This window comes from Astyanax mexicanus, chromosome 1 (assembly GCF_023375975.1).
Source record: "Astyanax mexicanus isolate ESR-SI-001 chromosome 1, AstMex3_surface, whole genome shotgun sequence".
In the NCBI taxonomy this organism is placed as follows: Eukaryota; Metazoa; Chordata; class Actinopteri; order Characiformes; family Acestrorhamphidae; genus Astyanax; species Astyanax mexicanus.
The window spans coordinates 99,181,816-99,196,200 of record NC_064408.1 but is presented as its reverse complement, the minus strand read 5'-3'; the positions used below and the strand labels follow the sequence as shown (position 1 = coordinate 99,196,200).

The 14,385-nt window shown below is 38.1% G+C and overlaps 1 protein-coding gene across 2 annotated transcripts in view; it reads right to left on the bottom strand.

Annotated features, from left to right (window-relative positions):
• Nucleotides 1-523: 523 nt before the first annotated feature.
• ctnnd2a (catenin (cadherin-associated protein), delta 2a) overlaps nt 524-14,385 on the bottom strand; it is a 628,772-nt gene continuing 614,910 nt past the window's right edge. For both annotated transcript variants that reach the window (XM_007252283.4, XM_022681995.2), the window contains 3 exons: nt 10,834-10,965; nt 8,108-8,184; nt 524-2,562 (listed from right to left, as the gene is read on the bottom strand). In XM_007252283.4, the coding sequence (XP_007252345.3) occupies nt 2,302-2,562; nt 8,108-8,184; nt 10,834-10,965 (470 nt within the window). In that variant the 3' untranslated portion in view covers nt 524-2,301. The remainder of the gene's footprint in view (nt 2,563-8,107; nt 8,185-10,833; nt 10,966-14,385) is intronic.

Below are 14,385 nucleotides of genomic sequence, written 5' to 3'. Positions count from 1 at the left end.
TAATGGTCCAAATCTGATATTGCTCTTTATGGGGCAGTGAACAACAGAAAACACACTGAATCTGACATTCTGACCTTCACACGTAGGAATAAAAATCTGATACATTTGATACATATCCAATATTTGTTCACATGATTTTTATGTAAAGTAATTTGCTAAGGAGCAGGGAAAATGGATGACAGCAGGGAAGGAGCTTGATTTTCAGTGGTGGAATAGCATTTATAATAAACATTTGATCTGATGTTTCAGTTTAAACATTAGAAGGTTCATATCATAACTGCTCTGTGTTTAAAGAAATGCTCAAAGAATTAAATGTGTAAATTGAATGTGACATTTGTGTCACTGTAGAAATACTTACACAGTACCTGGCTGTGTTTACAGGAACCAAAATATGTGATGCATTGTTGGAAAAGACTGCTGCTCCAAGAGTCATCAAGAAAACATGTTTTTAAATACAAAAATACGCAGAAAATCCCATTATTACCCAGAATTACCCTGAGTGATGGTAACAGCCAAACAGCACTAAAGATTGCAAACAGTAATTTATTGTCCTGGCACCAGAACATCATCAAAATCCAGCCTGATTATCTATGTAGCTTGGTAACAACACAACTGAGACCGGGGGTCAACATTGCCAGTGTTTTTGTTTTTTTTTTTCTTCATTTTCTCAGAACATTTATGTGAACAGAATCCTTTTATACAAGTCTTTTCTTGCAAGTTTGTTGCTTTTAGTGACACCGACATCTGCACATAAAAATGATATAGATTTTATATTTATATGTATATTTATATATTCATCATTCTCTATGAACATTTCAGTCTAGTAGTTTTACGGTGCTTTTGCCAAAGTCAAACAGTAGAAGCCACCACCCGTTAGAAACAAACATCGCCTCTCACCTCAAACATCAATCAACATACAGCACACACTCAGCTAACATAGAGAGACAGATTTTGTACATCTTTGGAGGGAATTAAGCTCACAAAGATTTTTCGCCCTCCTGGTAGTTTCGCACTCCAGTGTTGCCTAGATTAGTAGCTTAATTCCAGAAATCAAATAAAAACACACGTATGAACATAAAGCAGTTACACAAGAGGAGAGAACTAGTAGTAAAAATTCTGGCAAACTTAGGTTAAAACATCTCCAGTGCTAATTTCAGTTTGGCACAATGTCATATATCCTTTCATGGTTAGCACAGGGAACTGAGATACACATGGAACGAATGTGTTTTCTGCAGTTATGGATGACTAAACAGTTGTATTCTTTATGTTTCTTTTATGTCACCCCCCTGAAAATAATGAGAAAGAAAGAAATGAAAAAAAAAATTAAAGTAAAAGAAAATCTACCATAATTCAAAAAATTAAAACAAAAACATTTTCAAATATCTACATCATTTTTTTTTCTTAGGCAGTGAGAAAGCACTTCATCGACAAGGAGTGTGGAATGATGTTCTCGTAACTGCTTTAAAACGCTGCTTTAGATGCCACGAACATACTCACGTTATCGGAACGAACAATACTGCTAGATAAGTCCTTCTTGCTCTGGAAACATACTCTGTTCTGAAAATGGGACACTGATAGCTGATACATCTCTCTAAAGTGTTCTATTTCTTTTTTCTTTTCTTTTCTCTTTTTTTTAAAGACCCGAAGCCCTGGAGGCTCCGGGTGGCAGCAGTGTAATGTACACAATGCACTCGTATCTCTGTAATGTACACCAATTACTTTACATTGACAAATAAAAAAAGTACAAAACAAAGTAAAAAAAAAAACAACAGATAAAAAGGCTGGAAAATCTAATAAGGATGAATTTTGGCCAAAAATCAATATGAAGCACAATGAATTAATGGAAGAAAACAGAAAAGAAATGTGAAAAGCTGTTCCCAATCTTCCTTGTAAACCAACCACTTGCTTCATCCACTTTCTGATCCACGTATTTGTGTGCTTTTCTTTTTCCTACTTTTGACATCCTGAACCGTTCCTACTGTAGCCTCTATTAAGTGCTCTCTTGCCCTTTCTGCTTTTATCATTTCTTTAACTTCACTTTTTTTTTACATTCTTTTCTAACAACTTTGCTTCCCTTTCACAGCACCTGTTGCTCTCTTTCTCTCTTTCGCTTGCTCTCCTGCTTTCTCGCTCGCTCTCTCTCTCTCAGTGGAACTAGCTTTTTATTTTGGGACAAACAAAAACTCGCTGAAGAAATGTTTAGTGGTATGCATGCACATGCACAGTTTTCCAGCCTGTCCGCGAGCACCCCCCGGACCGTGGGGGGTAGGTGGGGATGGGGGGTTGGACGGTCACCATGTCCTACACCCAGGAGTCGGGCGAGGCCGGGTAGTGACTCGTCTCGTAGTTGAGTTCGCTATAGGGACGGGCAGCGGAATAGAAGTCCACGTAGTTGCCGGTGGACTTTAGTCCCAGGTGCATACTGAGATCGGTGGTGGGAGCAGGGCGGTGCACCGTATCCTCAAAAAAGGGCTCCTCAAAGTTCCTGGTTGAGTTCTGAAAGGGTGGAAGCGTGTCGTAGTCCTTCCGCACGCTCTCCTGTGCAACTGGGTTTGGTGGGACCTGAAGAAAACACAAAGGATAAATTTAAGGGCCAGCATTCATCACTTTTAACTGTTCATAAACTAATTATTCTGATACTATGACTGTATGACTATATGACTGATCTGTTCTGATTGGCTACCCTGGATGAAAAGTTCAGAAACAGTTCTTATCATGTCAAAATGAATAAACAGGCTGTATTGTAGCCAATGTGTTAGTGACATCACAACCATGATTCATTAAACAAGAGCTGGTTTTATTCTCAAATAAGTTTTTTTTTTATTAGAGGGACCATATCCTACATTTTTACAGTGGTGTTAAAATTATAATCTCTAATAATAATAATAGTCTTTACAATCTTACACCACCCCATTTTCTCTATTTTAACTATCTTGTAATATCTCTCACTCCTGGCATCATTTACAAGAGGGGGGGGCTGTCTTTCTACCACAAGCAGAAACCACCTCCAAGAACTCCAGTCCTCCTATCAGTCTACTAACAAATCATAATATGCTGATGGCACGGTCCAAACTAGCAAAGTATATTTTTTCCCTTGTATAACCAAGTGTTCATTTATAAATAAAACTTTAAAATTTTCCAAACTCCCAAAGAACCAAGCTGTTTTTCCTACTTTGACTTTTTTAAAGAGTTCTTATTCTTGAAAAAGAAATTATTCTCTGCAAAAAGCTGCAAATACATCCCGTTTTGATATGGTCAGATTAATGTATGTTAAGGATCTTCTTTTTGATTGGTTGCTCTATGTTGTACAAAAGGTAGTCCAATCAGAAATGTGTATTAAGCTTTTAGAAGTATAGTTTACATAAATGAACTAGACAAGAACAAGAAAAGACAAGACAAGACACGCATATAAACATGGAATTTAGCCTCTGCCTTTAACCCACCCATGCAGTAAACACACACAAACACACAAGTGAGTACACTCACTCTGCCCAGAGAAGTGGGCAGTCACTGCCTACTATAGTAGTGTAACAGATCTATCTATAAATATGGATGAGTTTATGTACAAAGAATGGACACAATCCATTTTTACATGAATATTGGTGTGTATATTTGACATATTCTGATATTCTGACTGTACTACATGCACTACAACCTGTGTCACCGCAGGTAGCAGGCAGCAGGCAGCAGCAGGTAGCACAGGCTGAAACACAGCTAAATACTGATTTTAAAAGGAAGTTTAGGAAAGAGCAGATTTTATGATTGTTATTCATTATATTTTTAAAATTGCAGATTTACTTACATTTTTTTTTTAATAATTTCTATTACAATTACAAGTAAAATTTGTAGTAATGTTCCTTATCAAACATCAAACCTTTTTATAAAATGCTTGAACAGAAATCTTTAAGATTTTGGGTGTAATATCAGGCAGAAAATTGACAAAAATGCTGTCCTTTTAAGGGGTAAAAAGTATCAGCTCTTTAATTAATAGACACACAAAACATGGTGTTCTTAAATCAGCCACAGCACTTCACGCAGCCTAAACCCAAAGCAGTATTATATACCCTCACTGATTTCTACAGACAGTTGATATTCAGCCTGTTATCATACAGTGTCCAATCCTCCTTTATCTGCTGCAGCAGTGAGCAGAATATCCTGGCTTTAGAGGACTGCTGGTGATGGTGTCTGGGGCTTGGTTTATGAAGTCTCATGAATTTTGAGTAAGGTAGTGTGTTGGGTTAGAAAAATGAGATGTGACTAATTGGAAAAGATGCAGTGCGTCATGCTCCCTGGAAAAAGTAGCAGACGTGCGTGAGAGCCAGGCTTATCAGAGGCCCGACTGGCTGCAGCTGTCAGTCTGGGTAGCCATCCCTGTCATATGAACTAGCATACGGGCCGGTCTCCAACAGGGCCAGAGAAATCAGAAAAATGTAGTATAACACTAAGAAAAGGGAAGCCAAACAGCCAAATCAGAGTCTTCCTAAAATTCCAAACCAGTCCCGGGGTTGGCCGTTGTAGGAAAAACAGTGTTGGTATTGAATAGGTTCCAAAATCTCATAAGTCTTCTTACTTCTATAATTGGAGTTATGTACATATCTTAATTTTGGGGGGTTTAACCCACAAACTTTACTCCTCTCACTCACCCTATATAAACCCTCACGTCCTCTCTACCTGCGTGTGTAAAGTTTGCAGCGTTCTGTGTTAAAGCAGCTTTACACTGCACAGATATTCATGCTGGAACACAGAATCTTTTCACTATATTTACATTTTTTCTTGCTCACATGCCCGACAGCTTTGACCAATAAGAGGACACAGCGTGCTTGTGTGGTTTATTGGTGCACATTTTGGTGCATTTAGACCGAGCAGAGGGAGAAAACGCTCTAAGAAAACAAACTCATCCACTCATTCGGACCAAAGAAACAAACTACAGGTGTAAAAAGCAGCGACGCCCTAACAGCCAGGTGCTTCGCTTCTGCGCTTCCCAGCTAAATAAACTGACATGCTTGGTTGGTGTATTAAGTGCGCTTAGCATGTCTACATTGCCAAGATAGCAATGAACGTCTGACTGATGACTGTTGTCTAGGTTCTAATCAGTCAGTGGTGCACCTATGTTTTCCGTTGCCAAGATAAAAAATACACCAGAATTTACCTGAACACACTTCACTTTCAGACCTCCACACACATCAGTGTAGATATATTTAAAAGCTCCTTCATTATGGCAATATATATTATTATATAAGCGTGTATACAGTCAGAGAACTGACTAAGAGGTGTTACGGCAGTGGAAGCATGTGGCAGATCTTCTTTATCATAGGCTGACAGCCTACACAGTCTTCTAAGCAACATCTGACTGGCTTTAGTGAGGATAATCAATCTGCTGCCTTGTTTCTGTCAGCAGGCTCTTAGTTAGTAAGATGGACAGCTGTCACTTCTCCTGGCAACACACATTAAATACATTATTTTTCAGCGCTAGGTGCCAGCTTCATTAAATTTACAGAAAAAAGGACCTTGACGATTGTATTATGTCTTATTCCACCACTTTTTTATACTGAGCAGAGACGGTGTGGGAGTGAGATTAAATATTCACGAGATTGCGAGGCGTAACTCTGTGTGATATTAGACCTTGGGCTGCTTGTTCATGAAAACAAGCTGAGCATTCTGAACTGTGGAGTCAGTTAGTCTGTTAGAGTCACGGGGCTCCTCAGAATGAGACATGATTGGTTGGATTTGATTGCATCATCATCGAACCAGGACAAATTAGCACCCCTGTAGCACCCTATACTAATAGGTGCAACAAAGTCAGTCACGCCTGTGTTGGTATTTGGAATTTGGGTTCAGATGCATGCTGAGGGCAGTCATGAGGGAACTGTCAGAAGTAGCTGAGAGATCTAGTCAGTGGTTGTGGATAAGAAGGAATGAGGTTAGATGGGGACAGCAATAGTGTGTTTGAGAGTTAGAGCTGTTTGGTGCGTGTGATGTTGGAATAGTGGCATCAAGGTTGTGGGCAAAATATTGCAATGTCCTGTGTGGTGAGCTTGGAGGGGTGTGAGTCTGGGTTGCCAGAATTCAACGCTGAGCTTTTGGAAGTGGAGGTTTGACAAGGCAGCTAAACTCGACAGAACACCGGTCAAAGCGAGCACTGTTCTTGATGGATTTTAGAATATAGAGCGAACTCTGGGGCTGTGACGTGGTGAAACTGCCCAAGAAATGAATCTTCTAGTCTGAGGTAAGAGTTTAGTAGCGTTAGTTTAGCTGAAAGAAAAGTTATCAATGTTGCAGGGAGAGCGTCGCCCCGGCGGGCAGTCTCCACTCGCACTGCGGCATTGATAACGTCTCTTCTCAGCTTCGCGGCAGAGCGTACTTAACTTTACCTACCCCTCAGTGCTATTTCTTTACAACTAAGGCTGTGTCTCTGAAAACGAATGAATATTCATGAGCAAGAGCAAAATCCTGTCTTTCTTCAGTTCTACAACTACTCCTGTGATCTAAAGAAGGGCTAAATAGAAACACCTGAGAACTTTTATTTACAAAAAACAGCTCACATGGGATTCACTCATACTAGAGACCACAACTAGACATTTTAAAATGAATAAAACAACTGCTGTATTCCTAAATGTTTGTGTGTGTAATATTTACTGTTAATTGCATTTTTTTTTTTTAGAGATAAACATCTAATGTTTCTTATGTGTAAGTAGGTTAGTTGACTTAGCAACACATGTATGTAAGTTGTAATATATTATTTAGCTGTTAGTGACTCGTTCTAGCCTCTTGTAAATTCTTTGATTTGTTGATTCCTTGATTTGACCACACACATTGAACAACTGTTAACTTTCTCTTTCCACAATAAATTGTGAAGTGACACACTCTCTGTCTGCGCTTCTCTAACCGGAATCACACAGCAACCTAGTTGTTGGGTGTTAAAGGTTACTAGTATTGTTTAGTTAATGAGTGGGAGAGTAGAATATAGGGAAAGGGAATGGGCCTTATGTGTAATCCCAGACGTTATCAGAAATAATAAAATAATCATTTAAAAATATGTTTTAGTATTTACTTAAGCTATTTTCATCTGATATTTAAAGGACCACTATGTAACTAATTTTCAGTATTAAATGTTAAAATGATCAGGATGTATCATCAGATATTAAGGAAACATGTTGAGTGAAAGCACTGGCAGATCTTGTCAGCACGGCTTCAGCAGTACGTTCCTATTTTAAATGTGCAGGCCGTCCCGGGTTTTGTGTTTGTTTTGTCCTCTGACTTCTCCTGCTGCTCGTTCCCCAACACTAACTCCGCCCTCCGAGGTTGCCAGTACCCCACACTACAGCGATCGGCGCTGCAGCAAAGCAGCTTAGCTAGCAGAGCTGCTTCAGTTAAACCTCAGCTGCTACACAGCTTAAAAAGCCTCAGCATGTTTTAAAAAAGCTCAGTGACCAAAGCAGGAATATAACAAGAGTGAATATTGGCAGTGAGTTCAAACAGTGGAGACTTAGAGCTCAAAAAGACACAAGACCGACCCAGAGATGCTACTTTTCTCCTGAACAGGTAAGCTAACTGGCTATAGCTAACTCAGTCAGGTACTTTCGCGGAGGTGGGCGAAGCAGACTACTCTCTGTGGTGTTTTGAAATTGGACTGCTGTAACCATTTCACACACTCGCTCTCAGGTCCTACATAATGCACCTTTAAAGTCTGTTTGATAATCTGGGCACTGTAGATTGTTTTATTATTTTAAATATTTTACTCCTATATTTTGTTGTTGCCACAAAACAACGCTAACCTTAACTTCAAATCATAGCCTCTTCCTCATCCCTCACCTTTACCTCGTCACAAGCCACGAGCACTAACACCGGTGAGAATCAACAGTTTTACTAGATAGTTTGTTTAAAAAAATTGGCGTCAGTAGAAAATATTTAGGGGGTTAAAGTGTGCTATATAAATACAGGGGGTATGCTACACAAGAAAGCTAAAGAAAGAAACTAATTGTCTAAGATCTTATAATAAGTCAACTCCTATACCTTGTATAAAGATACAAACACACACTCTATTAACATGCAGACAGTGTGCTGTTTTGTGCTGCAGGTGGCCCCGTTCAGCTGAAGTCACTCTTACCTGGTTGTGTTTGATCTCTTCATTTGGAGTCACATACGAGTTGCGGAAAAGAGTGGAGGTTCCACAGGAGACTTGAACTGTGGGGAAGATTTCAGCAGAAAGGAAAAGAGTAGGTGGGCTGAGAATTGCTTTCTTTTTTTTTTTTGCAAAGGCAAGAACAAAACGAGCAAGAACAAGGCGTTTCTTTACTTTGACTTGTGCAGGAGTGAAATGAACACGTCTTGTGTGAGTGTGTGTGTGTGTCTGTGTGTTTGTTACACACAGGTGCTTCACAAAGAAATAAAACGTGTGAAATGTGATGGTACAGGGCTACCTGCACTATGCAGCACATTCAGGGGCTGCTGAAACATAATTAGCATCACCCTGAGTTCAAAGGGACACGCAGATCACTGGAAAAAAAAAACCTGCTGTGCTTCAAGCTAACACCTATAGAGCCAGCAGCTACTGCACCACAGATCAAACATGCAGGAAGTGATGACATTGTACACATCACCATCTCTAACCGTTTGAGCCCAACGGCTGCTGAAGTTACAGCAGTTTGTGTCCCTCTTTCTCTTTTTATATTCATCTCGTTTTCAGCTTTTTTTCAGCTTTTTGTTTACGATTCACACACGAAAGACGTTTTGTAGAGAATAAATGTAGAACCTGTTAACCCTTAGAAGTCATAGTTATCACTGTTGATAAAGGAAAAGTTAGAATCTTAAATTATTTCTCAAAATCTGAGAAAGTCTATTAACCCAAAACATCCAAACAGGGATCTTCCTATCTAGTTTTTTGTCTTACTATCTTATCCAAGCACCTTAACCCCTAGAGACACAGCATTCTAATATGGGCTAATAACATTTCTGCGTCTCTGCACCATGATACTTCATTTTTTTAAATGCTGATCCTGTGTACTCATATAGAGACACTGCCCATACTATCTAGTAGTCACATGACAACATTACACTCAATAGATTAAAAACAAGATGGTGTGAATCGCAGTCAAAAGTTTCTACAGCCAGTCCAGATTCTTATTAAATTTTATGTTTGAAACTAATTTATTCACGTATTACAGAGGAATACGATTTTGTTTGGAGATCTACTGGGTCCTTATTATCTCAAATGGCAAGATAATGTCCCATATGAAGACAGTTTTTTTTTCTTTTGCAAAAATGAGTTCCTATACAAAGACAAAGTTTATTATTTTTATTTTCAAATATAATACAGCCTTACAAGTTAGTTAGGATATGTTATTAATGCTGATTAAATCGTTTATAAAATGTAAAGCACCTTATGGCCCTGGCTTTGAATCCACTAACTCACTCACTCACTCGTGTAAGACTTTTAATTTAGAGGGTTTCTGATAGAATTTAATAGCTTTTAATGCTTTGCAACAAATACACTATCTGTCTTCCCAAATATATGCATAATAAAATGTCTGTTATAATGCAGTTATGATATAGTTTGACTTATCTCCTGCTCCCTGATGTCAGAGCTCATGGTAAAATCATTTTATTTTTGAGTATTGAGTCTGTATGTGTGTAATGATTTTTCACTCTGAATGTCTTGTGTCTTTGGTACATAGAATTTGTTGTGTTTTTTTGTATTAAACTAAAAGTGCTTTTTCTATGGTATTATAAAAACAATCTGAAACATTTTTATCTTTGTTTTTTGTGGAGTGGAATGTACTTAAATAAATACAGTTTGAAAGTTCTGTACTTTGTATTGCTAAAATCAGACACTTATACTTTCACTTGCTTACATTAAAAAAATATTTATTTGAAAGTACTTTTCAGAGATTTTCTCTGCCTTTTTAATTGTAATGTATTGGTTTAGTCAAAAGATCCGTCTACATTTGTATCAAAGTAAATAAAAATGGGACCATAAAAAGTATTTACAGTGTTAAAACATTTGTTTGTCCTTTTATATAGTGGGATTAAAAAAAAAAAAAAAAAAAATATATATATATATATATATATATATATATATATATATATATATATATATATATATATATATATATATATATAATTTACTTTTCACTTAGTTGTTGTTGATGCAATACTTTAATATTTAGAGAAAGATACAGACCAATCTTACATAAGAGTAAGATTGTGACCAAAACTTAACTTTAACTTTTTAAGTATAGTTTTGTGTGTTTTGTCCATTTGTAACAATTTAATAACTAACCATGTATTAATCTGGTCGTTTGAAGTGTATAGTAAATTTACTGTAATAACTTTAATGACTTCTGAAGGTTAACCAGGTCTCTAGAAGTGTATCAAAAAGTTTAAATGAAAGGGAAAACTCAAGAACATTAAATTTGGCAGTGCTGATGCTTTACTAGTGGAGAAAATGGTGCAAAATACTTACTAGATTCAAATGTATTCATTATTTCTACATCAATACAACATATTACACCCCATACACTACTGCTTTACCCACTGTCAGCCAGGGAAACATAAGCGTAATGTTGATATAATGTAATCTGTTCATGTGAAAGTGATGTACACATCTAAATAAGAAGTACATTTTTACTGCAGCACTTTTTTCAGAGCAGCACCCCCAGTAGTAATGAAGGCTGGATGCAGAGTCCGGGTCTAATGAGGTAAAAGAATGATTAGAGGAGTCAGATCCTCAGGGCTGGAGCTGATGCTCTATAACCCCCCCTTCCCTCCCCTCCGCTCCTCTCCCTCGCTCCTCTATTTCCTCCTCCCACCTCCTTCTCCCCAGAGCAGCCCTACCTGCCATGGCGTCTTTCCTGGATGTGTGCTCTCCTTTGTTTCCATGGAAACTAGCATTGGTTCCAGTGGACTCGTAGTCTGTCTTCCTCTCCTTGAGGCTGATCATCTCTCTGGGTGAGGCGGGGGCGCTCGCTGTAAATCAGCACATCACACACACACACACACACACACACACACACACACACACACACACACACACACACACACACACACACACACACACACACAACCACACGTTCTCCATCAGCACCTGGAGTCACCACGCTGTATTCTAACTCTCTTTGTCCCTTTCTCTTTGTGAGCTTTTCATCTCTCTCTCTCTCCCTCTCCCTCCATCCTTCTTTCTCGTCACTGAGTTTGATGAAAGACATCAAGAGGTGTGCACCATTATTCTTCATTAGCGCCGCTGTTTAGCGCAGCAGCAGGAGCATGATTTCCGACAGGTTGCTGCAATCGTCAGCTCTGCTCTTTGTAATTCCCAGGAAAGATATATACCCACAGAATGTATTGTAAGGTTAAATGCAGCCACTGGCATGCTGGCAATAAAGAAAAACACACACACAGATGGCCAAATTTCAATGCAGTTTTTTAACCTGAGAAAATGCTAAATATACAAAAATCATTGTGTACTTAAAGATCTCTCTCTTTAAAAATGCTCTAGTTGTATCTACAGTGCCCTCCATAATTATTGGCACCCCTGGTTAAGATGTGTTCTTTAGCTTCTCATAAATTGAGTTTTGTTCAAAATAATATAGGACCACTATGGAAAAAAAGAGTAAAATACAACCTTTAACTCAAGTGAATTTATTCAGTAGGAAAAAAATCCCACATTAAGAAATAATTATTTAACATCAAATCATGTGTGCCACAATTATTAGCACCCCTGATGTTAATACTTTGTACAACCCCCTTTTGCCAACAAAACAGCACCTAATCTTCTCCTGTAATGTTTCACAAGATGGGAGAATACAGAAAGAGGGATCTTTGACCATTCCTCTTTGCACATTCTCTCTAAATCATCCAACGACCTGGGTCCTCTCCTCTGCACTCTCCTCTTCAGCTCACCCCACAGGTTTTCAATGGGGTTGAGGTCTGGGGACTGAGATGGCCATGGGAGGAGCTTGATTCTGTGTGCGGTGAACCATTTCTGTGTAGATTTGGCCACATGTTTAGGGTCATTATCTTGCTGAAAGACCCAGTGACGACCCATCTTCAGCTTTCGGGCAGAAGCCACCAGATTTTGTTTTAAAATGTCCTGGTATTTTAGAGCATTCATGATGCCATGCACCCTAACAAGGTTCCCAGGGCCTTTAGAAGAGAAACAGGCCCACAGCATCACTGATCCCCCGCCGTATTTCACAGTGGGCATGAGGTGCTTTTCTGCATACTCAGCTCTTGTGTTACGCCAGACCCACTTAGAGCATTTGTTGCCAAAAAGCTCTATCTTTGTTTCATCTGACCAAAGCACACGGTCCCAGTTGAAGTCATAGTACCGCTTAGCAAACTCCAAACGTTTGCGTTTATGATTGTGAGTGAGAAATGGTTTCTTCCGTGCATGCCTCCCAAACAGCTTGTTGGCATGTAGATAGCGCCTGATGGTTGTTTTGGAGACTTTGTGACCCCAAGAAGCTACCATTTGTTGCAATTCTGTAAGTGAGCTTTGGAGAACTTTTTATTTCTCTTATCATCCTCCTCACTGTGCGTGGTGGCAAAATAAACTTGCGTCCTCGTCCAGGCTTGTTTACCACTGTTCCAGTTGTTTTAAACTTCTTAATAATTCCTCTGACAGTAGATATGGACAGGTGTAGGCGAGTAGCGATTTTCTTGTAGCCATTGCCTGACTTGTGAAGGTCAACACACATCTGCCTCACTTGAATGGTATGTTCCTTTGTCTTTCCCATGTTGAAGATAAATGGCCTCTGTGTCACGTCATATTTATACCCCAGGGAAACAGGAAGTTGTGAATTACTAATTAAATGTTCCTACATACTCTGATCAACTTCGTAAACTACTGTAGAAGTGACAAAAATACTTTTATTAAATTTATTTCCTAAGAATTGTTAGGGGTGCCAATAATTGTGGAACAGGTGATTTTATGAAGAATAATTATTTCTTAGTCAGGGATTTTATTTCCCCCTTAAAATTTACTTGAGTTAAAGGTTGGACTTTACTTTTTTTTCCCATCGTGGTCCTATATTATTTTGAACAAAACTCAATTTATGAGAAGCTAAAGAACACATCTTAACCAGGGGTGCCAATAATTATGGAGGGCACTGTACATTATAAACATTTTGTTTGAGGGAAGGTTAATTGCTGTTAGTTACAGGTTTGATTAGTTAATCATGATTGTTATTTACATGGTTTGGACAGTTCATGACTATGAATTATTATTAAATTATTTATTAAATTATTTGTTGTAATTAGTTGCGATTCATTGCATTATTCTCTGCAGTTCATAGCAATTCACTTCAATTTGACTTCATGAAGTTATTCATGATTATTCATATAATAGGCTAAATAGGCTAATAGGCTAAATCCTAATAATTATATTATATTACAATAATTATAATAATGACTGCAAACTGCATTATTTGGAGGAATTATTCATGAGTAATCACATTATTTTTGTGTAGTTCATTAATCATGATTATATATTTGTGTTGTATAGTTAATTATTTTTATTACTATGCTTGTTTACTGTGTAATCAACCACAATTGCTACATTTTCACTGGAACATTCATGATTATTTGCATTATTTTGTGCAGGTAATCATGATTAATTGCATACAGAATTTTTTTTTGACTCAAATTTGACTTTAAAGAAAGTTTAAAGAAGTTTAAAGAAAGTTTTCATTTAAAAAGTTATAGCTACATAACAATACATAAAAACTACATAAGAATCTCCTGGATGCATTAAACACTCATTCATGTTCATTCATAAATTTTCAGTATATATACTTTATTATCTTTATAGAGAACCTAAATATGAATATTCTATTATTTCCACACACTGAATACAGTTTCTATCCTCAGTGCTGAAAGAGATCAACAGTGGCTGATTATACACAGAATTCTTTTGTTTTTGCTATTTTGTCATAATGTATAAAATGAAAGAAAAAAAACACTGTGCAGAGCTCCTTCTTTACTAGTGGAGAAAATAGCATTACTAGATTCAAGTGTGTACATCTTTTCTACATCAATACAACACATTACATCCTATAGACTACTGCTTTGCCAAGTGTCAGCAGGTGAGTTCCAATACATTTTTCCCTTAATAAATGAGTGGTCCTGTGGTCTAAAGTGTTGCCACTTTGATTGGGACATCACTAGTTTAAATCCCAGTCATGCAGCTTGCCATCAGCTTCCGGTGCCCTGAGAGAGCACAACTGACCTTGCTCTCTCTGGGTGGGTAGATGGCGCTCTTTTTCCCCTCATCACTCATAGGGTGATGTTGATCAGCACAAGGTATCTGTGAGCTAATTTATCAGAACCGAGTAACTGCGATTTTTCCTGAGTGCGCTGTGATGCTATTCGGCAATGCTGCATTAGCAG